General features: G+C 44.4%; 1 protein-coding gene across 3 annotated transcripts in view; it reads left to right on the forward strand.

Annotated features, from left to right (window-relative positions):
* KLHL18 (kelch like family member 18) overlaps nt 1–23,295 on the forward strand; it is a 54,430-nt gene that overhangs the window by 13,727 nt on the left and 17,408 nt on the right. For all 3 annotated transcript variants that reach the window (XM_032412609.1, XM_032412610.1, XM_032412611.1), the window contains 2 exons: nt 17,133–17,263; nt 19,693–19,833. In XM_032412609.1, coding sequence (XP_032268500.1) covers nt 17,133–17,263; nt 19,693–19,833 — 272 coding nt within the window. The remainder of the gene's footprint in view (nt 1–17,132; nt 17,264–19,692; nt 19,834–23,295) is intronic.

Below are 23,295 nucleotides of genomic sequence, written 5' to 3' on the forward strand. Positions count from 1 at the left end.
GATTTCAGACTTGCCAGCCCCCATAATTGTGTGAGCCTGTTCCTTAAAATCAATCTCCCTTCCACTCCCTCCTTCCCTCCTTCTTTCTCTCACTCCCTCTCCATATGTGTGTATGCATGCGCACGCGCGTGCACACACACACACACACACACACCCCACTTCTGTTTCTCTGGAGAACCCTGACTAACATAACGTTCTGTATCCTCACCAGCAATTGCTATCACCACTGTTTTTTTATTGTAGCCATTTTGTTAAATGTATAGTGATATCTAATTATGATTTTAGACTTTTTTTTTTTTAGATTTATTTATTTGACAAAGAGAGAGAGAGAGCGAGAGCAGGAACATAAGCAGGGGGAGTGAGAGAGAGAGAAGCAGGCTTCCCACGGAGCAGGGAGCCCGATGTGGGGCTTGATCCCAGGACCCTGGGATCATGACCCGAGCCGAAGGCAGACGCTTAACGACTCAGCCACCCAGGCGCCCTCTAATTATGATTTTAAGTTGCATTTCCCTCTTGGGTAGTGTTGTTGAACATCCCATGTGTGTGTTATTTGCCATCTGTATATCCTTTTTGATGAAATGTCTTTTCATGTCTTTTGCCCATTTTCTCATTGGATTGTTTTTGTTTGTTTACTATTGAGTTTTCAGAGTTCTTTGTATATTATAGATAGGAGTCCTTTGTTAGATGGACTCATATTTGGCAAATATGTCAAAAATATAGTACTAAATGGTGGCACCTGGGTGGCTCAGTTGGTAGAGCATGTGACTCTTGATCTTGGGGTCGTGAGTTCGAGCCCCACGTTGGGGGTAGAGTTTAATGAAATTAAAAGAAAAAAAGCCTTTATTTTTTAGAGTAGTTTTAGGTTCACAGTAAAATTGAGCAGAAGATGCAGAGATTTCCCATAAACCCCCTAACCCCACTATCAGTGCCTGCACCAGAATGGTACATTTGTTATAATCAAACTCACACGAACACATCATTATCACCCGAAGCTTATAGTTTACATTAGGGTTCACTGTTAGTGTCATATGTTCTGTGGTTTTTGGCACGTATGGTGACATGTAAGCACCATTATTGTATCATACAGAATAGTTTCACTGCCTTAAAACTCATCTGTGCTCCACCTATTCATCCTCCCTCCCCACAACCCCTGGCAACCACTGATCCTTTCGTTGTCTCCATAGTTTGCCTTTTCCTGAATGTTGGAATCATGCAGTATGTAGCCTTTTCAGATTGGCTTCTTTCACTTAGTAATATACATTTAAGGTTCCTCCATGTCTTTCATGGCTTGATAGCTCATTTCTTTTTGTGCTGAATAATATTCCATTGTCTGGATGGACCACAGCTTATTTACCCATTCAGGTCCTGAAGGGCATCTTGGTTGCTTTTAACTTTTAGCAGTTATGGATAGAGCTGCTATAAACATTCATGTGCAGGTTTTTGTGTGGACATAGGTTTTTAACTCCTTTGGGAAAATCTCAGGGAGTGTGATTGCTGGGTTGTATGCTAAGAATATGTTTACTTTTGTTAAGAAAATGCCAAACTGTCTTCCAGAGTGGCTGTACCATTTTGCATTCCCAACCAGCAATCAGTGAGAGTTCCCGACTCCACAACTTTGTCAGCATTTGGTGCTGTCAGTGTTTTGGATTTTGGCCATTCTAATAGATGCATGGAGGTATCTTGTTTTAATTTGCATTTCCCCATGACATGGTATGGAACATTTTTTCATATACTTATTTACCATTTGTGTATCTTCTTTGCTGAGATATCTATTAGTCTTTTGCCCATTTTTAAAATTCACTTATCGGGGCACCTGGGTGGCTCAGTCATTAAGCGTCTGCCTTCGGCTCAGATCATGATCCCGGGGTCCTGGCTTTGAGCCCCACATCGGGCTCCCTGCTCAGCGGGAAGCCTGCTTCTCCCTCTCCCACTCCCCCTGCTTGTGTTCCCTCTCTCGCTGTGTCTCTCTCTGTCAAATAAATAAAATCTTTAAAAAAATAAAATAAAATTCACTTGTCTTCTTATTAGGTTTTAAGAGTTCTTTGTATGTTTTAAGTAACAGCCCTTTATCAGATATGTCTTTTGCAAATATTTCCTCCCCGTCTGTGGCTTATCTTCTCATTCTCTTCATTTCATTTCTTTTTAAGGCTACATAGTATTCTACTGTATGCATATATCACATTTTGTATATCCATTCATCTTTTGATGGGCGCCTGGGTTGTTTCCACCTTTTAGCTACCGTGAATAATGCTGCTATAAACATGTGAACACACAAATACCTCTTCAAGACTCTGCTTTCAATTCTTTTGGGTATATACCTAGGAGCAGAATTACTGTGTCATATTATTATCCTATGTTTAACTTTTTGAGGAACCTCCAAACTTTTCTGCAGTGGCTGCGCCATTTTATATTCCCACCAGCAGTGCAAACAATGCACAAGGCTTCTAGTTTCTCCCCATCTTCACCAAGACTTGTTTTTTTCTGGGTTTTTTTGTTGTTGTTTTGGTTTGGTTTTTTTGCTAATAGCTAGCTATGGTCTGTATAAAGTAGTATCTTACTGCAGTTTTGATTTGCATTTCCCTGATGACTAATGATATTAAACATCTTTTCATGTGCTTATTGGCCATTTGTACTTTATTACTCAAAATTATTTCAGCTATTTTAGTTCCTTGGCCCGAAGAATCTTGACTGTATCTATAAAAATAATCTTGCTATGGTTTTGATAGGAGTTGCATCAAATCTGCCCATCAGTTTGGGGAGAAATGACCTCTTCACTGTTTCGAGTGTTATAATCCTTTAAGACCTGACTGGTGAGCAGAATGGGGGCCTTGAGGCACCACAAGGGCCCATTCAGAGCTAAAGCCACCTTTTTTTTTTTTTTTAAGATTTTATTTATTTATTTGACAGAGAGAGAGAGAGAGAGCACAAGTAGGCAGAGAGGCAGGCAGAGGGAGAGGGAGAAGCAGGCTCTCCACGGAGCAGGGAGCCCGACGTGGGGCTCAATCCCAGGATTCTGGGATCATGACCTGAGCTGAAGGCAGCCGCCCAACCAACTGAGCCACCCAGGCACCCCTAAAAGCCACCTTTAGATGTAGCCCATCTACTAAAGCCAGGAAGGAAGGTCCCTCTTTTCCGATTTCCCCTAGGGCTTTCTCTGGACCACGGTGCTCAGAACTCTGGCTCTTAATAGCAGAACTGCCTTCAGCAAGACCAACCATTTATTGGTTCATGTAATCAAACTGGAGAAAAGACAGTGTTGATGATGGGCCAGGGACTGAAACGCTGCTAAGACACTTTCCCTCCATGGTCAACACCCTCCTCCCACTGCAAACTGTTTTTTCATACATGGTGGTGGTGGAGCATCTGATGGCTCCTTGCTATCCTGGGGGGATTGTCCTTCTTCTTTCTCATTTGAAAAGTCATGAGGAAGGGTCTCATTGGTAGGGCTTAGATCATGTGTTATGTAGTGTGGTTGGAATGAAGATAGAAGATCCCAGAAGAAGGTAAGGAGCACTAGACAGAGCTGAGGTGAGATGGAGTCTATAGCTAGTCATGTTTTTGGAAGGTTTTTATTGGCATGTGTTGAACCACAAGTGTTTTCTGTTAACCTTCAAGTAACCTAAAATAGTTCAGTAATGGATCATCATCATTACATTATAGATAATTGATAGTTAACGCACTGTACATTGTTAATATATAGTTAATAGCTTTATCTATATTATATAGCAATTTAGAGAGCCATATCTAGTTAATGGTAAGTGATAGAATGTCATGGTAGTAGCCCTCAAGTGTTAACGGTTATTTGAAGATTTACTGTACCTATTTATGTATGTAAGAAAAATTTGAAGGACATGGGTAGGAAATCATAAGGCCCCCCTGCTTAATCTTCTATATGCTTTTCTAAATTTAACCAAGAGAGCCTGATGTCCATTCTGACTATAACCTTCAGTGAAACTGCCATTCTTCTTCAGGGTGAATTTATTTTCACAGGAAATTGTTGACTTTCTGGGCTGAATTGAGGGTAGAGTTGATATTTTAATTTCAGTGACTATTTACTGAGCTATATAAGGGATGTATAAGACCCTTATTCCCCTCAGGGAGTCTGAAGTCCACCGGAGTGGGTAAGAACAGAAAAATGCAGTGTGTGTGACCGTGGCTTGACATCTCTAGCATGGAATAGCCCTACTCGTCTAACATCTGAGTAACATTTTCTTTGGGGGGTGGAGTGCTGGCTTGAGCTGGCTTTGTGCTTGGCGCTTGCTGAGTAAGGTGTTGGTTGATACCTGAGGTAGGAAAGCAGGTGCTTCGAGGCATCTCCATGCAGTCCACCTCTGACATTTCGGATGGACAAGGCTGCTTTGTTGCTGAGCCTAATTAGCAGTGAAACTCCGTGGGTGTAGGGGTGGGGGGGGGCAGAAAGAGAGAATAATTGTGTAACTATGGTTAAGAAACTGAAGTTTTTTTTTTTAAAGATTTTATTTATTTATTTATTAGAGAGCGAGCGAGAGAGGAACAGCATGAGAGAGGAGAGGGTCAGAGGGAGAAGCAGGCTCCCCGCTGAGCTGGGAGCCCGATGTGGGACTCGATCCCAGGACCCTGGGATCATGACCTGAGCTGAAGGCAGTCGCTTAACCAACTGAGCCACCCAGGCGCCCAAGAAACTGAAGTTTAAAAAAAAGACACATTGGTGGTGGGCAGGGCCCATACAGGCCATTAATGGCTTGAGTGTGAATGCCTCTATTTCAGGCTTAGCTCATTTCCTTTTTAAAAGGAGCATTTTGTAGAAGACACTGTTTATCTCGGTGGTGGATTCCACAAAGTGCCGACAGTTCATACTAGTTCAGCAGGAGGAGTCGTGAATACCAGCAGATCAGGTGTGAAGTGGGTTGCGGGGCTCTTAAATAAATGATCAGCATCTTTCTAGAGAATGTATTCACATCCCTCTTCATAATACGTTCCCTGTGACTCTAGAGCAGAGGTCAGCAGGTGGTAACTATTTTTGGCTTTGCAGGCCATTGATCACTGTCACAGCTACTCAGATTTGCCATGGTATGGACATGTCTGTGTTCCAATAAAATTTTGTATGTGGACACCAAAATTTGGATTTCATTTGATTTTTACATGTCATGAAGTATTAGTCTTCTTTTGACTTCCCCCCCCAAAAATATATATAAAAATGTGAAAACTACACTTAGCTCATGGGCCACACAAAAACAAGAGGCAGGCCGGATTTGGGCCCATAGACTGTATTTGCTGACCCCTTCTCTAAAGGTCTTAAAAATAACTTCTATAAAGTTTTAAATTTGAGGACATTTTATTTATTTAACAAGCAGTTATATTGCACTCAATATGTGCTGTGCGCGGTTTTAAATGCATTACGGATGTTAGCTAACTTAATCCTCACAATAACCCCATGAGAGAGGTACTGTTTAACCCCATTTTGCAGATGTGTGAATTGAGGCACAGAGAGGTTGAATAACTGGCCCGTAGTCATACAGCTAGCAAACAGCAGAACCTAGATTTGAACCCAGGTCATCTAGCTCCAGCCGTACTTGTTCTTTTTTTTTGTAAGATTTTATTTATTTATTTGACAGAGAGAGAGAACATAAGCAGGGGAAGTGGTAGGCAGAGGGAGAAGCAGGCTCCCTACTCAGCAGGGAGCTTGATGCTGGTCTCAATCCCAGGACCCCGAGATCATGACCTGAGCCAAAGGCAGACGCTTAACCAACTGAGCCACCCAGGCGCCCCCAGAGTACTTATCTACAATGATATGCTGTCTTTTTTTTTTTTTTTTTTTTTTTAAAGATTTTATTTATTTATTTGACAGAGAGAGACACAGTGAGAGAGGGAACACAAGCAGGGGGAGTGGGAGAGGGAGAAGCAGGCTTCCCGCCGAGCAGGGAACCCGATGCGGGGCTCGATCCAGGACCCTGGGATCATGACCTGAGCCGAAGGCAGGCGTTTAACGACTGAGCTGCCCAGGCGCCCCTATGCTGTCTGTCTTAAAAGATTTATAATTATTGATTTTCTAGACTAAAGGAAGTTTAGAGATTAATCCATCCCTACTACATCTCCATTTCATAGACACATTCTCGCACACACCAGCTTCATAGCCTTTGTGATTCAAATTTGTGTCTCAGTAAAATTATGGATTACCATTATGCACTTTCAGCATCTCTTGTGACTGCCTGAAAGCTTAGTCTTATATCCCACTTATCCCAGGGGTAATCTGTCTGTACGGCTGGGCACTTAACTGTTCACTTAGTGTTTTATTTATGTTCATTGTGAGATGCTTGAAGGTAGGAGCAAAAGTATCAAAATGTTTTCCATCAAAGAGAAATCTATTCTGGGCATATCTTTTGCTTTCTTTGGGAACACCTGTCTCAGATTACTCCCAACTCAGATTTTGCCCTGCTGCTTTTCCTGCTTGAATAAGCAGCTGGTTGAATCTTGAGCCCCACCTGCCTGTTGATAGGGAACAGAATTTGTGGTGTCATGCTACACTATCCCTGTTGATCTAAAGATACCACCAAAGCAGGGCTGTGAATGGAAAATTTCCCAGTCTTTCCAAGGAAGAACATGGAAGCTAGGTGTGTGTGCATGTGTGCGCACATGCATGTACATGTGTGTTAAGGCAAGTCAAAACTTAGGTGGATGATGAGGTGCTCAGGATTTATGGTTCCTTTTGCTTATAGTCTCAAACTCTACTAACCAGGAGGAGCCTTGGAGAACCTGCAGAGGTTTCTGTGCCCCAGGCCTTCTGCAGAGTTATTACTAGGGGCCCTCATATCCACACGTGCTCCAATCTGTTGGCCAGAGAAATGATGCCTTTAAGATGTGTGTATAATTGCTTTTCATATGTATGTAGATGCCATCATGATCAAAAAGAAAAGCTTTACTGAATTCGTGTTAGACTACTGTTACTAATACAATGACTAACTGTCGAGAAACCTGATCCAGTTAGAGCCCCTTAGTTACAGATGAAGAAACTGAGGTTCAGGGGTGGAGGGAAGAGATTTGCCTGGATTATTACAGAAAGAACAGCTGGCCTGGAAGCTGGCACGATATGTATGTACCATATGGCTTGTGCTGTCTCCCCTGGGATGAGCAGATAAAAGAGATGGGCACATGTTTTGACGTTTAATGCTGTGCTTTCTAGTATTGTCTGATAGCATGGTTGATCACAGTACCGTTTACCAGTATTTATAGTGCTTCTCTTGAGAATCTTAAATATTTTTTACTATATTCCTTGCTATACCACCATAAGTAATAATCCTACCTGGAAATCCAGTCCGACCTGGAAACAAAGCATAGTAATTGGGCAGCTCCCTTATATCTGTAGTAGAGCTGGCTCTGAAACTCAAGAGTTTTAATCTCTGTGAATCTGACTGAACTCGTGAGGATTTCAGTTATTTATATCTTAGTCTCATAGGAGACTAAATAGGGCTGTGGCTCTCAGCTGGATGCAAAACAGTAACTTTTGTTAAATCTCTGCTAAGTGCCTGACACTGTGCTAGGGTATTTTCATGTGTATTATATATCACTTAATTTCATAAGCCCAACATTGCAGTTAGGAGGCCCCACTCAGAAAAAGCTAAGTAGCTTCAGTCTTCTCTAGAGCCCATCCATCCAGTTATTTATTCATCTGTGTATCATTGTGGAGCACCTCGGGTTTGTAAATGTGCCCTTGAGTCCTATCCCATTGGTGGCCAAGCTGGGACAAACCAGCACAGATCCATCCCTCCAAACAAGACCCAGGATTGGCAGCAACGTCAGCGTGGTCTGCACAGGACCATACTTTTTTTCCACTGGAACTTCAGGAATTTGGGGTGACTGTGGTGATTTGGTCAAATGACATTCATATCAACCAGTTTCATACTCCTTTATATGTGATCTTCTCAAAAACTCTTGAGAAGTCAGAGGAATAGGAATGATCTCCTAAGTTGGGAAGCTAAGGGGGGGGGAGGCCTGTAAAAGGTGACCTTGCTGGTGCTTGCTCGTGTGGGCCTTCTAGCTTCCGTGTTCACCACCACGGCTCCCACGCCCTTGTCTTCCTCTAGGCATCTCCTTGCTTCTCTTCTCATTTTCTCTTCCTTTCTGTACTTTTCCTTCTGCTGCATTGCAGAAGCATCTTCTTCTAGATGAGCTTTAAATGTTAGAGTTCCTCAAGGCTGTCTTACACCCTCTTCGGGCTCTGAGCTCCCTCCCTCAGTGACCTCTTCTTGTCTCTACACTGATGACTCCCAAAAGTGTCATTTGAGCCTAGACTCCATTTCTCTGTGTTCCAGACATACCCATCCACTTCCTACACAGTATCTCTGTTTGGATGCCTCCCAGGCACTCGGTGGCATCTTGTACAAAACTTGACTGGATCTTCTACCCCCAACAGCCCCTCTCTGTCATTTCTGATCTAAGTGAATGGCAACTCCCAGTTCATGTTCTCCCTGCAGAGAGTGACCCCATCGCTTTAGAGACCCTTCCTTAGTACTTTTGCCTGGTTTCCTAATAATCTTAAAGTAAAATGTAGAATTCCTGAGTGCCGTGTCTACTTTTCCAGCTTCACATCACATTACTTTCCTTTTCATATCTATCCTTACATCATGGAGGCCACTTTGATTTTTAACATTCATCGAAGGAATAGTGTGTTCCATGATTTTTAAAACCAAGTATAGAGGAGTTGCAGCACATGTGGATTTAAGCTACCCATTGACTTTTAAACCTTATCTTCCTCCCCTTCGTATAACTTAATTTTCCAAACAAAGCTGTTAAGAGGCATTAAAGCTACAGGGGCTTCATAATTTAAAAAATATATGGAGGAATCCTATAGGTGAGCAGGAATGCTTCAGTCTCTTCTCCAGATCCTACTGTGCAGAGCCCCTGCTTAGAAAGAGGTTCTGCATCCACTCTTTGTAGAAGCCAAGTGGCACGAGTGCTGTAGTCTTTGCTGCAGTTTTAAGTGGAAGTTGTTTGGGCTCTCAGTTGGAATGGATTTTTTTTTTTTTCCTTAGAAGCAAATTTGGAGGTGTTTATGTACCCAGGAAGTCCTGTGATTGCCCCTAATTTGCTTTGTAGATGCTAGTCATTGCATATCATCCCACAGTGGTTACGTGGCTGGTGCCGATACACACGCTTATTAAGTGGTAGTGTGAGAACGGGCACTAGGTGTGTGCTGTGTGCACAGAGACCTGATATACTAATCCAGCCCAGGCAGCTTCCATATGTGGTCATGAGTTTAATTCTTTCAGCTCAGAGTGTTTCATTATACCACAGATTCACTTCTTTCCTTCTGCCCTAGCTTGGACTTGGAACCTGACTTTTTTTTTTTTTTTTAAGATTTTATTTTATTTATTTGACACAGAGAGAGACAGCGAGAGAGGGAGCACAAGCAGGGGGAGTGGGAGAGGGAGAAGCAGGCCTCCCACGGAGCAGGGAGCTCGATGCGGGGCTCGATCCCAGGACCCTGGGATTATGACCTGAGCCAAAGGCAGACGCTTAATGAATGAGACACCCAGGCGCCGCCCCCCCGCCCTTTTTTTTTTAAAGAGGAACCTGACTCTTTCCAATACTTTAAATTTACAGTCTGATTCCATTCTGTTGGTAATACTTTAAAAAAAAACAAAAACATTTTATTTATTTGACAGAGAGAGAGAGAGCACAAGTAGGCAGAGCAAGAGGGAGAAGCAGGGTCCCTGCTAAGCAGGGAGCCCGACATGGGGCTTGATCCCAGGACCCTGGGATCATGACCTGAGCCCAACGCGGCCGCTTAACTGACTAAGCCACCCAGTCGCCCCTATTGATAATACTTTTAAACAAGTATTGTCTGAGAGTGGGCATAGCAAAATGTGATTAAAGGTAGGGATATATGCCAAATAGTATTGCCTTTCTGACCAACCAGTTATATGTTGCTGATTATTTTTTTGTAAATTCTGTTGTACTATTTCACATTTCTTTGCCACCTTAGGAATGGAGAAGTGAGGAGATTTGAGGTAACAGTATAATTGCAGATCAGTGGAGAAAGTGGCCTTTGCATGGGTCTGTGTAATTCAAGATGTTAAAATAGGGAACACACTTGTCCTCCTATGTAGGCCTTAATTTACAGTATTAGACTTATCAGTAATAAAAGAATGTTTTTATTTCCCATTTGCTTTGTCCCTTTTTAAATTTATTTTTTATTTATGTTTTTTAAAGATTTATTTTTTTTAGAGAGAGAGCACACAAGTGGGAGGGGCAGAAGGAGAGAGAGAGAATCTCAAGCATACTCTGTGCTGATTACGGGGCCTAATCTCACAACCCTGAAATCACGGCCTGGGCTGAAACCAAGAGTCGGATACTCAACCAACTGAGCCACCCAGGGGCCTCTGTCCCTTTTTTTAAGTGAACTTTTAATTTTGAGATAATCGTAGATTCGCATATGGTTATTTGAAATAATAGCAGTGAGATCCTTTGTACCCTTTGCCCAGTTTCCCCTATGGTAATAGCTTACAAAACTGTAGTACAACATCACAACGAGGATATTGATACTGATTTAATCCGCCACTCTTACTCAGATTTCCCCAGCTTTACTTTTATTCACTGGTGTGTCTGTGTGTGTTTAATTCTATATAATTTTTATCGTGTGTAGGTTTTTTATTATTTCAAAAATTTCCCACTTGGCTGAGAACTTAAGCTGGGAGGAGGTGTGTTATTTACTGGGTCCCTCTCAAGATCCACTAGTAAACAGCTTAAGCAGAATTCCTTCTCTTTTACATAAAAGGCAAGTTACATAACTTCTAAATCTTGGTTTCCTTTTCTACAAAATGAAATTCGCAGAGCTACTTAATGTAGAAGGTTGCCGTGAGGACTAAAATGAGAAAAGAATGCGTAACAGGTACTTAGCAAAAAGGAACTCAATAAATGATCATCTCTTTTTTTAAGTGACTTTTTATTTTTTATTTTTTTATTTTTTTTTTTTTAAAGATTTTTTCTTTATTTATTCATGAGAGACAGAGAGAGAGAGGCAGAGGGAGAAGCAGGCTCCCAAGGAGCAGGGAGCCCGATGCGGGACTCGATCCCAGGACCCTGGGATCATGACCTGAGCCGAAGGCAGACGCTTAACCGTCTGAGCCACCCAGGCGCCCTTAAGTGACTTTTTAAACTGAGATTATAAATGAGAGTATTTGGGTTTTTTAAAGCTTTTCACAAAAATGTGGTATCCTATGATTGTAGAATTGGAAGGCCCCTTAAAATTTTGGAACTGGTGAAGGACTCCCCTAAACATTCTTAGGTGATAGGCTCTTATTCTTTATAATAAAACTAAAGCCTGCCCCCCTGTCACTTCTAGATCTGCCCTCATCCATGTAATGGCCCTTCTAGGGTTGGAGGACAGCTACTCTGCCCCCCCCCCCCCGCCAAAAATTATGTTTTACAAATGAGCTATCCTTAACCATTCCTCGGTAAAATGTAGCTTCCAGACCTTTTCCCATCTTGGTCTCCCTCTTGTAGATAAAGACAGATTTGTTCTTCCTTTTAACAGAACACAGAATTCAGTTGTAATCTGGCTAGCATATCCCAAGATAGGCCTGTCTTCTCTTTAGCTGAGCTTTTTGGGGAAACCAGGTCACCTAGTTTATGCACATACAGTTTGTTCTTTTGTCTTCTGTTTACTTTCCAGATGAAAAATAAATACATGGCCATTTAACACAACTAATTGAAGCCCTGTGCCTGGCTGTAATACCATTAAAATGATAGTAAGAGGGAGAAGAGATATCAGCAAATGAGAGATCAATGGAATGTTGAAACCAGAAAGTCTGAAGTATGATGAACTTAGAGAGCCAGAGGAACTGAAAGTGCCTGCTGGGGGAGAAATAAAGAAGAAAGAGGATTTGTAATGCAGAACCCTGGAATAGTTCCAAAATTGGAGAAGCAAAATACTGAAAACAGGAAGATTAGTTGAAAGTCTGTGTGAAAAGCAATTAGTTGCCTACAGCTCCTCCCCCACTTTCCCAGGAGACAGGAGTTTTAGTCTTCCACATTGAACCAGGGGCATACCAAACATAGAAGAGGGGATGGAATATGGAGCAAAACTAAAAATAAGGGCTTTAAGGCAAAGGTCTAAATAGTGAATGGTAGGATTATCCTCCTCTCTCACCCAGTTTCCAGAATACCTACAGGCAGACACTCCCATGCAAGAGATTGGAAGATCTGTCTCTGATAAAGATACTACCTTTAGCAGTCCTCAATAAAATGGCAGGTTCTTGCTTGATCACCCTGATGTGAGGTCCACCAGTTGATGAGCCTAGCCACCCCCACATAAAACTTTCAATCTAAAAATATAAGCAGATAGCTAGGTGTCACGAGGCATTTATTTTTATTTTTTTAAAGATTTAATTTATTTATTTGACAGAGAGAGAGGGAACACAAGCAGGGGGAGCGGGAGAGGGAGAGCAGACTCCCTGCTGACCAGAGAACCTGATGCGGGACTCAATCCCAGGACCCTGAGATCATGACCCAAGCCCAAGGCAGACGCTTAACCAACTGAGCCACCCAGGCGCCCATCACAAGACATTTAAAGCAAGCCTCTAGCATAAAAGACAGAGACCAAAGCAAATGAGGGAAAAAAGAACTCAGAGGAAATAGTAAAAGCAGGGAGGAGGAGGAGAAAAAGAAGAAAAAATTTAACTATAATGTCTTGAGAGAGGTTAAAGAAAATACAGCATTCATGAAAGATGAATAAGATTCTTTCAATAAAAAGTGGGGTGGGGGACCTTCAGAAAACAAGAAAGACCTCTTGGAAATTAAAATACCATAGCTTTATAAAAAGCTACAACACAGAAATATTGAAAGATAAAGTTGAAGAAGATTCCCAGGAGATAGACCAAATGAAAGAGGTGGGAAATGGGGAACAGGTGAAAAAATGCAAGATCATTCTAAGAGGCCTAACACCTGACTCATGGAAATTTCAGAAGAGAAAAAATAGACAATAGAGAGGAGGAAATTATCAAAGAAATAGGATGGAAAGGTATTCCCAGAACTGAAATAAAGTCTGTAGATTGAGACAGCAGGATGCATGAAAGGACACCAACACCAAGGTATAACCCTGTGAGAATTCAGAACTCTGAGGACAAAGAGAAAGCACTAAAAGCTTCTAGAGTGAATAGTCACATACTAAGGGTTAGTGTTCAGAAGGGCATTAAATTTCTCAAAAGCAACAAAGTAGAAGACAATGGAGCAATACCTTCAGAATTCTGATAGAAAAAAATATTCCCAACTTAGAATTTTATAGCCAGCTAAACTATCACCCAAGTTGAAGGCTAACAAAGACACATTCAGACATATTGTGCATATGCCCTATGATGGTGTGATATAATGAGAATGTGTATTTGGAGGGCACCTGGGTGGCTCAGTCAGTTAAACTCCTGCCTTTAGCTCAGGTCATGATCCCAGGGTCGTGGGATTGAGCCCTGTGTCGGGCTCCCTGCTCAGCGGGGTGTCTGCTTCTCCCTCTGCCTCTACCCCTCCCCCTGCTTGTGCTCTCTCTCCCTCTCTCTCTCAAATAAATAAATAAAATCTTAAAAAAAAAAAAAAGTGTGTATTTGGTCTTTTTCCCTTGTTCCTGGCACAGAGCTTCTAAAACCCTTGGAATTTCCTGAGTGGTAGGGGTGATAAGAGCATCTTTTATTATAATATTCAGTCTTTGTTCCCAGTTCCTGACACAAGAGCTTCTAAAACCTTGGAATTTCCTGAGAGGAGTGTCCTTTGTTATTCATAACAAACCTCTTTCAACCACACCTGAGTTTATGCTAATAAGGTGACTCTCTGTGGACCCCTGGATAGCTTTCAACATGGGCCTGGTTGCCAGAGGGGGCACCCATGTGATTAGAGGGTTGGAACTTTCAGTTCCAACTTGACCCTTTGACCGCTGGGGAGCTTCTAGGTTGGTGAACATAGGCACGTGTGGGGAGGGTGGTACACCCCAGTTCCACAGGGACAGAAGCTCCTGTGCTCAGGACCCTTCTAGACCATGTGCTATGTACCTCTTCAGCTGGCTGTTGTTCTTTTGTATCCTTTGTGATAAACCAGTAACAGTAAGCAAACTTTTCCCTGAGTTCAGTCAGCCATTTTAGCAAATTATCACACCTGAGGAGGGAGTTGCGGGGAACACTCGCACCCCCCACCCTCACCCTCTCCCCGACTTTATAGCCAATTGCTCAGAAGCACTAGTGGCCCAGACTTGCAACTGGCATCGGAAGCAGGGGCAGTCTTGTGGGACTGAGCCCTTACCCTGCACTAACCCTAGGCAGTTCATGCCAGATTTGAATTATGTTACAGGATACCAGTTGGTGTTTGGAGAGTTGGAAAATTGGTTTGTGTGAGGGGGAAAAAAAAACCCCCACACATTTGGTGTCAGAGTGCTGTGAGTAAAAAGTTTATAGGATACCCTTTCTTAGGCAACTCTGCTAGAAGATGCTTTTGATCAGAACAAGGGAATGAATCAGGAAGAAGACTAAATGGGCATTGGGAAACGGGTTCCAATGTAGGTGAAGTGAGATTCCTACAAGGACAAAATTCCAGTAAGGATGCCTCCAGAACAAGCAGGAATATACTGCTAGGGTACCTGATTGAACATATTAAAAGGAGTTTTACACTTTATTGTTATCTCCAGGGGGGGGAATAATTACACAAGAAAGGAAATGTAATCATAGCATACATCATGGCTTGGCTATATATAATATTCACATAGACCTAATAATGCAACTCTTAATTTAACCGAGAGTGGACATAATTACAATGGAAAGATGGAGAAAGTAAGTGGAGTTGTATGTGAAGAGAATGTCTGAACAAAATCCTGATCTTCCCTCACAGGAATTAAGTAGGTAATATAATAGTTATCTTTTGCTGTCTAACAACTTACCCCAAAACTTAGTGACTTAAAATAATAAATATTTATTATCTCACAGCTTCAGAATGCAGAAGTAGCTTAGAGAGGGCGCCTGGGTGGCTCAGTCGTTAAGCATCTGCCTTCAGCTCAGGTTCCTGGGATCGAGCCCCGCATCGGGCTCCCTGCTCAGCGGGAAGCCTGCTTCTCCCTCTCCCACTCCCACTACTTATGTTCCCTCTCTCGTTGTGTCTCTCTGTGTCAAATAAATAAATAAAATCTTAAAAAAAAAAAAAGGTAGCTTAGAGATCTGTCATGAGGTTGCAGTCCAGTGCCACCTTGGGCTGCGTTCATCTGAAGGCTTGACTGGAGCTGGAGGGACCTCTCCAGGGTCATTCAGATAGTGGTAGGAAGAAGCCTCAGTTCCTTTTCATATACCTCTCCTCAGGATATGTTGTTATCTGGCTCCCCCAAGAGTGAGTGGTCCAGGAGAGACAGTAAAAGGAATGTGCAGTGCCTTTTATGACCCAGCTGTGAATGTGACATACATTCAAGTGACACCATCACTTCTGTTGTATTCTGTCAGCCACACAGACCAACCCTGAGACAGTGTGGGAGGGGACTGCACAAGGGGGTGAATGCCAGGAGGCAGGGATCGTTGGGGGTTGTTTGGAGATGTGCTACCATGAGTAATAGCTAGAAGTGAAAATTCAAGAACTATTATAGGCACATTGCTTAGAAAGGTGGAGATAGGGATGTGTGAGTGGCCAGTCGGTTAAGCATCCAACTCTTGATTTTGGCTCAAGTCATGATCTCAGGGTCATGGGATCAAGCTCTGCAATCAGCAGGGAGTCTGCTTGAGGATTCTTTCCCTCTTCCTCTGCCCCTTTGCCTTCCTGCTCCCCCCGCCCCACTCACACATGCTCACTCTCTCTCTAAAATAAATAAGTAAATCTTTAAAAAAAAAGAAAAGAAATGGAGATAAACACCAGAAGAAAGAGGCAGCCCCTGAGAGCAGGAATGGGGGAACCAGAAACTGCTGGTTTTAAAAACTTTGTAGAACAACTTTAAGATATAGTTTCATGTTTTACTGTGATTTTTTTTTCAATTATGAAAACCTCCAAAGCACACAGCCGTTTAACATCCCCAACACCAGTAGAAGAACCACACATGGATTATGTGAGGAACTCCTAGAATCTGAGTCGGTCCTCATCGATCCTTTGGTATTTGGAAGATTCTATGATCTTGAAGGACAGCTTACAGACAATAAACCTAAAGTGGTGAAAAAGAGGCCTTAGTGACAGAACCTGAACTAGAATCCTTGAGTAAATGTGACCAAGAAGAGCATCAGGTAGTGAGATGCTCTGGCATTTCACTAATGTGGAACTTGCGGGGTGGGGGGAGACTGTTTTGTTCTTTCTGAAGCCTAGAAAGTTCTTAAGTGGAAATGTTTATGTGGCTAGAAGCTATAAATGGCAAAGCTTGTTAAAAGGACTATCCTTTTGGCAGATAGTTGGAAAGCGCGTTATAGGACTCCCCAGGCTAAGGATGTGTCTGTCGGGAGGGTTCGATACAAGTTGGAGAGAGTCTGCCTCCGTCCCTGTGTGACCTGAGCCCTGTGGGCCATGCAGAGCACCAGCAGTACACAGTACCAGTCGTTTGAGCTACTTGCTGCCGGGGTCATTTTCCTAAGAGGAACTCTGGGCTCCACAAGGCCTACCACAGCCCGGTTGTTGCCCCCAGACCCCCCAACACTTGTGCCCACCATGCCTGCTCTGTCCTTCATCCGCACGTGTTCCCCAATTCAAGTCTGGTTTTATTTCTCCTTATCTCTACCTGTCTCTGTGTATCTACTCTTCTTGAGGAGCCTACTGTCAGGAGCTCCAGTGTTCTTGGACAGTTTGTCTCCTCCATCTGGCTTCAGTAAAACTGGGATCAGGATAATGTGTTAGACAGTCAGGTCTCTGAGTTGGCGGGGAGTTGGGAACAAGGCAGTGTGACTGCCATAGAAGTGAAAACTACCACTGGAAGCATTCGGGCTTCCATTTTTTTTTTAACCATTTTAATGCCTCATGAAACTGTGTTGTTTACGTTCTTCCACTGCAACTGAGTATGTGGAATTGAAGCTCTCGGGGTCTCCATGATAAGCCCAGCTGTCATGTACCGGGATGCCTCCAGTACCATTGCAATGGGCAGAGGCTTAAGCCAGGGAAGGGGCCGGTTGGGTTTTGTATTTGCCTTCCTCAGTATCTCTCTTTATGTTTCACTTTGCCCACAGATTGGGGACCACAAATTCAGTGCCCACCGGATCGTCTTAGCCGCCTCAATCCCGTACTTCCACGCTATGTTTACAAATGACATGATGGAGTGCAAGCAGGATGAGATTGTAATGCAAGGAATGGACCCCAGGTACTCAATTCCTCCACTGGGTCTCTCGGTCTGCGGGTTTCCAGGCGCAGCTTCAGCCCCGTGCGTGGTGCTGTTGGCGGGCCCGTGGCAGGACACAGCACTATTAAAGTAACACGTTAAATAGGGACTAGTGTCCAGGAAATTTTTTATAACGAGGACTGGGTACAAAGGTGGTGAAATGGTATCCTCTGCACTTTTCTGTGCTAACCATTATAGCTGGCAAAATAGTTTTCCAAATAAGTGTCTTCATTCCATACTCTCCCCGTCAGTCTAGAACAGTGTCATCCGTTCAAACTTCTGCGCTGATGGGAATGTTGTGTTTGTACTCTCCAGGATGGTAGCCACTAGCCAAATGTAGCTCCTGAGCACTTGAATTTTAACTGGTGGGAATAAGGAATTGAATTCTACATTTTACTTAATTTTAATTAATTTTAACATAATTTTAAATAGCCATGTGTGGCTGGTAGCTACTGTATGGAACAACACAGATTCAGAAGATGGGCAAAATCGTGGTTATTGGATGGTTGAGAAAATTGAAGCCCAAAGAGGCCAAGCCCAAAAGTTATCCCATCTAAATGCCTTTCAGTGTCCAAGACAGCCCTCCCTAGCAGTTACTGGTCTCAAATGTCAGTCCTGCCGAGGCTGCAAAATTCTGCCCTAGATGAATTTTAGGGGCAGGAGGCAGTACCATAACTGCTGAAATCATGTCATTCAAGCATTTCCTTAATGTTGTCCTGACATATAAAGTCACTTACTACTGGACCCTCTTCGTGGAAATACCTTCCTAATGACTATATGAAGACTTTATATAAACATATTCCATAGTATGCCTTTTTGGGCCTTGAAAGGGAGAAGGATGTTTATGTGACAGATTCTATGTTTGATTTTGCTGCAAGTCTGTGAACTGAGCGGCATGTTTATAACCTAGGCTGTATCCAAGGGTCCACTGTGCCCCTGCTATGTGTGTGGCACTGTTCTGAGGGCTGGGGATGCAGTAGCAAACGAGACACACAGGGTGACTCGAGGCAATGACGTTCTTGTTGGAGGAGAAACAGTGAACAAAGCAGTGAGTCGGCAACCTCACCCAGTAACCTGTCATTTGTTACCTACCTTCTTAATCTCAGAGTGGTGGAAACGAGGGCTAAAGGAGCCAGGAAACCGTAGTACCCTCTGGATGATTGAGAGTGATCTCCCCCACACGTGGAGAGGATTTATATACCCACTGCAAGGCAGAAATCTCAGGCCAGCTACTTATAAGGAAAGACACAGAAGTGGGTCTGCAAGGGCACTTGTACGCTCTCTTCTCTGAGGTCTGTATCTGAAGGAGCTGTGCTCATTGCCATGCACAGTCCAAGTGCTTCATTTAACAGAGGTAGACTGGGCACCTGCCATGTGTGCTGCCGAAGGCACTGAGCTGTAGCACTAAGAAAACAGCGCCTCTAATTGTGCCAGCTTTCTAGTCGTGGGGATCTGGCCATAACCATAACCACACACGTGCATGGTAGGGCTGGCAAGTGAAAGCGAGGCGAGAACAGTAAAGTGAGCGATGGTGGGGGTCTGTGTCATACCAGGGTGATCAGGGAAGGCCTCTGTGATGAGGTGACATTTGAGCCGAGACCTTAATCGAAGTGAGGGAGTGAACCGTCTGGTGACAGAGCCATCCAAATGGAGCAGACTGTACAAAAAGTCCCTGCGGTGAGGGTGTGTTCGGCATGTTGGGATAGAGTGAGGGCTAAGAGTGGAAGGTGATGAGGTCAGAGAGCCGGAGAGGGGCCAGACCACATGCAGCCCTGAGACAGAACTTGGAGTTCTTTCCCAGTGGGAGGCAGAAAAATTCGTCGGCATCTCATTCTGGAAATGTATCCCAAAGAAATTAAAAAAACACTATTTATGATGGCAATAAGATGTTACTAGCTGTGAGGCCTACCAATAAAGGAAATAAATTACGGCATCTACATGTAATGTAGATGTAATGTACATGCTAGCTTAGCATGTAATTTATGTTTACATGTTGAAATACTATATAGCAGCCACTAAAAATGATAAACATGAAGACAGTGTAGCAACGTGGGAAAGGACTCAGTAAGTATTATGTGATTATATCCGTATCCATTTATGCATGCAGGCAAATAGAGACTAAAAATGAACCCAAAAAAGTAACCACTGTTGACTCATTTAGTAGTGAGATTGTGGGTACTTGCTTTCTCTTTTTAAAATTTTCTGTAATAAGATTATTTGGGCTGTAAAGACAGCTTAAGAAGTAGAATGGACTCTTCAACTCTGGTGAAGTCATTATTCCTGTCATACAGATTCTCGAAGGGCATGGGCTAAATGGGTTTTAGAGCAGGGCCCACGCATTCCCCAGGTAGTCATGTCAGCTCAGTGAGGGCCAGAGTCTCTGAAGCCGATCTCTTCTCTCCTTTCCCTAGCGCCCTGGAGGCTCTGATCAACTTTGCCTACAACGGCCACCTTGCCATTGACCAGCAGAACGTGCAGTCCTTGCTGATGGGGGCGAGCTTCCTGCAGCTGCAGAGCATCAAGGACGCCTGCTGCACGTTCCTTCGAGAACGGTGAGGCCCTGGACTCGGCCCATGGCGGGAGCGCGCCCAGGTCGTTCCTGGAACCCCTGCCAATTCGCTCACTCTGGGCATACTGAGTTTTATGAAGGGAGTGAGCCAGGGAGCTGACTCTTCAAATCGCTGTTGAGCAGTGCCCAGCTCTTTGGGGTGAACCTTTGAGGAACATATTTACAGACCCCTGCCTGTGCTCTCTCCTGGCCTGACATGTACCTCTTCTGGTCCTCCAATTGACCGGTGCTAACTTACTGACTGTGCTCACCAAACCGATGGATTCCGTACTGCCTCACTGTTCCATAGCCTGTCTCCATCTTTGTGTAGATCCTTCCCCCTCCTGGAATGTCTTGACTTCTTTTTCCTTCAGCTCTTTAGGGGCCCACCCAAATTTCACCTCCTGGAACTCTGTGTCCCCCCTCAGGCCCCTGAACGCAATCACTGTATGCTCTCTTAGGGTAAGGACCATGGAGTATATCCCTACCTAGGTCCAGCGTTCAGCAGTGCCCCTTTGATGACTGAGCTGATAAGAAGGCTCTTTCTCCCCCTCAAGAAGGGGAGCTCTTAGCCATAAGGTCAAAGCTGCCTCTTGAGCACTAGAGACTTGGGGGTGCAGGTTAGTGCTGGGCTCCACACAATCTCTGTCTGTGGTGCTCTACGAGGCCTGGTCTCCACCTGAGCTACTGCGATCACAAGGTCCATGGCCTGAAGACCAGCATTCTTCCTGTCTCAGATCTGCCCTCCTGAACCTCATTTCCTCTTAGAGCTGACCTCTCCCTCTCCCCTTCCGGCTCCACAAATCCAGCTCACTCAGCAGCTCTGTGGACCCCACCTACTGTCCCCATCCTGCCCGTGTGGTGCTCATGGACATCACTGAGCACTGCTGTGTGTGCAGCTAGTCTTAATAACCATGGTAATGATGCTTAGTACGCAGGGCACGCCGCTGGGTGCAGGGTGAGTGGTTTCATCGTAGGTCCTGTTTCAGGTTTTACAGATGAGACCACGTAAGGACAGTGTAGCCCCAGAGCCTGGCTTGACCCTGTGCTGGGATGCCTTCTGGGTCAGGCTGGAGGGATGCATGTGGGGGGATGTGAGGCACACTGGCTTTCCTACTCACTTGTGAGCTGCTTAAGGATACAGACCAGACTTGGTTTCTCTCTCTGTCTCCACGGAGCTCAGAATGATTAAGTAGGCATTCTGGAAAGGATTAAGTTGGCCACTCTCGCAAGGGGACAAGAGCTCCACCTAGGGGGGCTTTTGAGGTCATTACTCTCCATACTGGACCTAGCCTCTGTTACAAAGGAGTGTCACCCAAAAGATGCTTAGAAAAGTGATTTTTAGACCAGTGGAGTTTTTACATGCATCAGTGACATTTTAGGAAGATGCACTTAAGCACAAAGCCTGACATTATGAGTCTGTCCTTGACATTCTCCCATTCAGCCCCGCAAGATCCCTTCTGAAGCCTCACTTCACACCTTATTCCTGTCTTTATTCCTTCCCACGGGCCCCAGAGGCTTGACCTGCTTTCTCTTTTCTTTCCAGTAGTTACCATCACTGCCTCTCTTCCTTGGAGTGGTTCTCCCTGAGCCTGGCTGTGGAGTGTGTTAGGGGGTCCCACCTGCCCCCTTCCCATGTGCCCGTATTCAAAGACAAGCATGTGGGCCCTTCGTTGTCAAGCTGTGATTACTAATGACTTGAGAGAAACCATTCTGAGCGGTAGTGGGAAAGACAGGACTTTCCAGAGCACAGAGAAGCTGTAAAGCTCTCAGAGTTTTCCATGAGGTTGGGGTTGATATTTTTCTTGTGGCCCCTTTCCAAGCCTTCAGATGTATGGGCCTCCTTGTTTTTAGGTGAGCACTGGAGCTATGTATTTTCCAAAACTCTTCTTTCAGAATTGAATCAGAACATCAGATACATCAGTGAACCAAGCCAATGACTTATTTACTTCAGGTCACTGCTTCCTGCGTCTGATAAAGCATTACATCTTATTGTGGCCTCCCTGCCGACAAAGTCAAGAAGGTGGTTGCCAGTTGTGAGGTGGCTAATGGAAGATGTGGGTCTCTCTCTGCCCTTTGGGTTCATTTTCCCTCTTATCTTCCTCCGGCTTGGCTCCTGAACGGGGCCCTCTCCTGCATGGTAGCCCTCCCTCCTCCTTCCCCCCCGGCTGCCTCACAAGCAGGCTTCCCACATCCCATCCTCTTTGACACGGAAGCCCAGTTCAGTTGAAGGTGTGTTTTGCTCTCCTTATTATACCAAGCCAGTCAAAGACAGCCAAAGGCGAGGTACAGGAATCCTAACCTGAGAGCCAGCAGATGGAAATGTGCTCCAGGCAGCTATGTTGACCATCCTTGCCCACGTCTTTGGACTCTATCCAGTTCCCAGTCCGTGGCATCTTGAGTTGATGTCGCTGTGGTTGCAATCAGTGAATCACATGGTGAGGAGGCCCAGGGAAGGTTGAGCCTCATATCTGCCATATGTGTGTAAAGGCCTGTAAACAAGTCTCATTCAGTCCCTGTAAGTGCTCCAGGAGAAAGGTGGTATTTGATGACTGAGCCGACATTCTGACCTTGAGCGCTGTGTCCCTGACTGGCCATGCGGCCTTGCCTAAGTGTTAGTCAGTACTCATGCTTCCCTGGCCTTTGTGGAAATGCACATAGATTTCCAAAGCCATGGACAGAGCCCGTTCAGGCTGGAAGGGAAGCAACAGCTTGTGGAATTTAGATTATCCCAAAGGCAGGCTCCTGAGAGACTCTGCCCTTTAGGTCTGCTGCTGAGGGACAGTGGTGATTGTTGGCTAGTGAGTATAACTCTGCCTATAACTTTAAACAACATGGCGGGAAAGGACAGCAAGCAGTCTAATAAAGAAAACCTGGGCAGTTTCCATCTGATAAATACCTTCTCCCTCCACGGATTATCAGTCACAAAGTCAAAATAAGAAAAGCTCCAACCCCAGAATCTCTTGCTGTCACCAAGATTTCAGAACCACGTTGGGCACATTTGGGATTTTGTCAGATGCAATAGTAGTAAGAAAAACGACCACGATGAAAATTAAGACAGCAGCTGACTTCACACCAGGCACCATGCTGAGTGCTTTTGCCACATTCTTGCTTAATCGTGGCCACAGCTGTAGGAGCTGGCTAGCTCTTGTCCTCACCTTTTTCCAGGTGAGGCTGTTACAGACACTTGAGGAACCCTCCCATGTCACCTGGTGTGACGCAGGGCCCGGATTTACCCAGACGGCCCCAAGGAGGGCAGGTCTGCCTCCGGGTCGTGGGAACGCACACGGGGTTCAGTCTCCACACCACCACTTGCTTGTAGAGGGCTGGGAGCACGTGTCTTAGTTTCTCTGAGCCTCAGTTTTACATCTAAAAGTGGAAGTAACGACTACTCTGCAGTGCTGTTGAAAAGATTCTCGCTGGCAAAGTACTGGACGCACTGATGGTGCTGAGCGAGTGGTAGCTA

This window comes from Phoca vitulina, unplaced genomic scaffold (assembly GCF_004348235.1).
Source record: "Phoca vitulina isolate PV1807 unplaced genomic scaffold, GSC_HSeal_1.0 scaffold13, whole genome shotgun sequence".
Classification (NCBI taxonomy): Eukaryota; Metazoa; Chordata; class Mammalia; order Carnivora; family Phocidae; genus Phoca; species Phoca vitulina.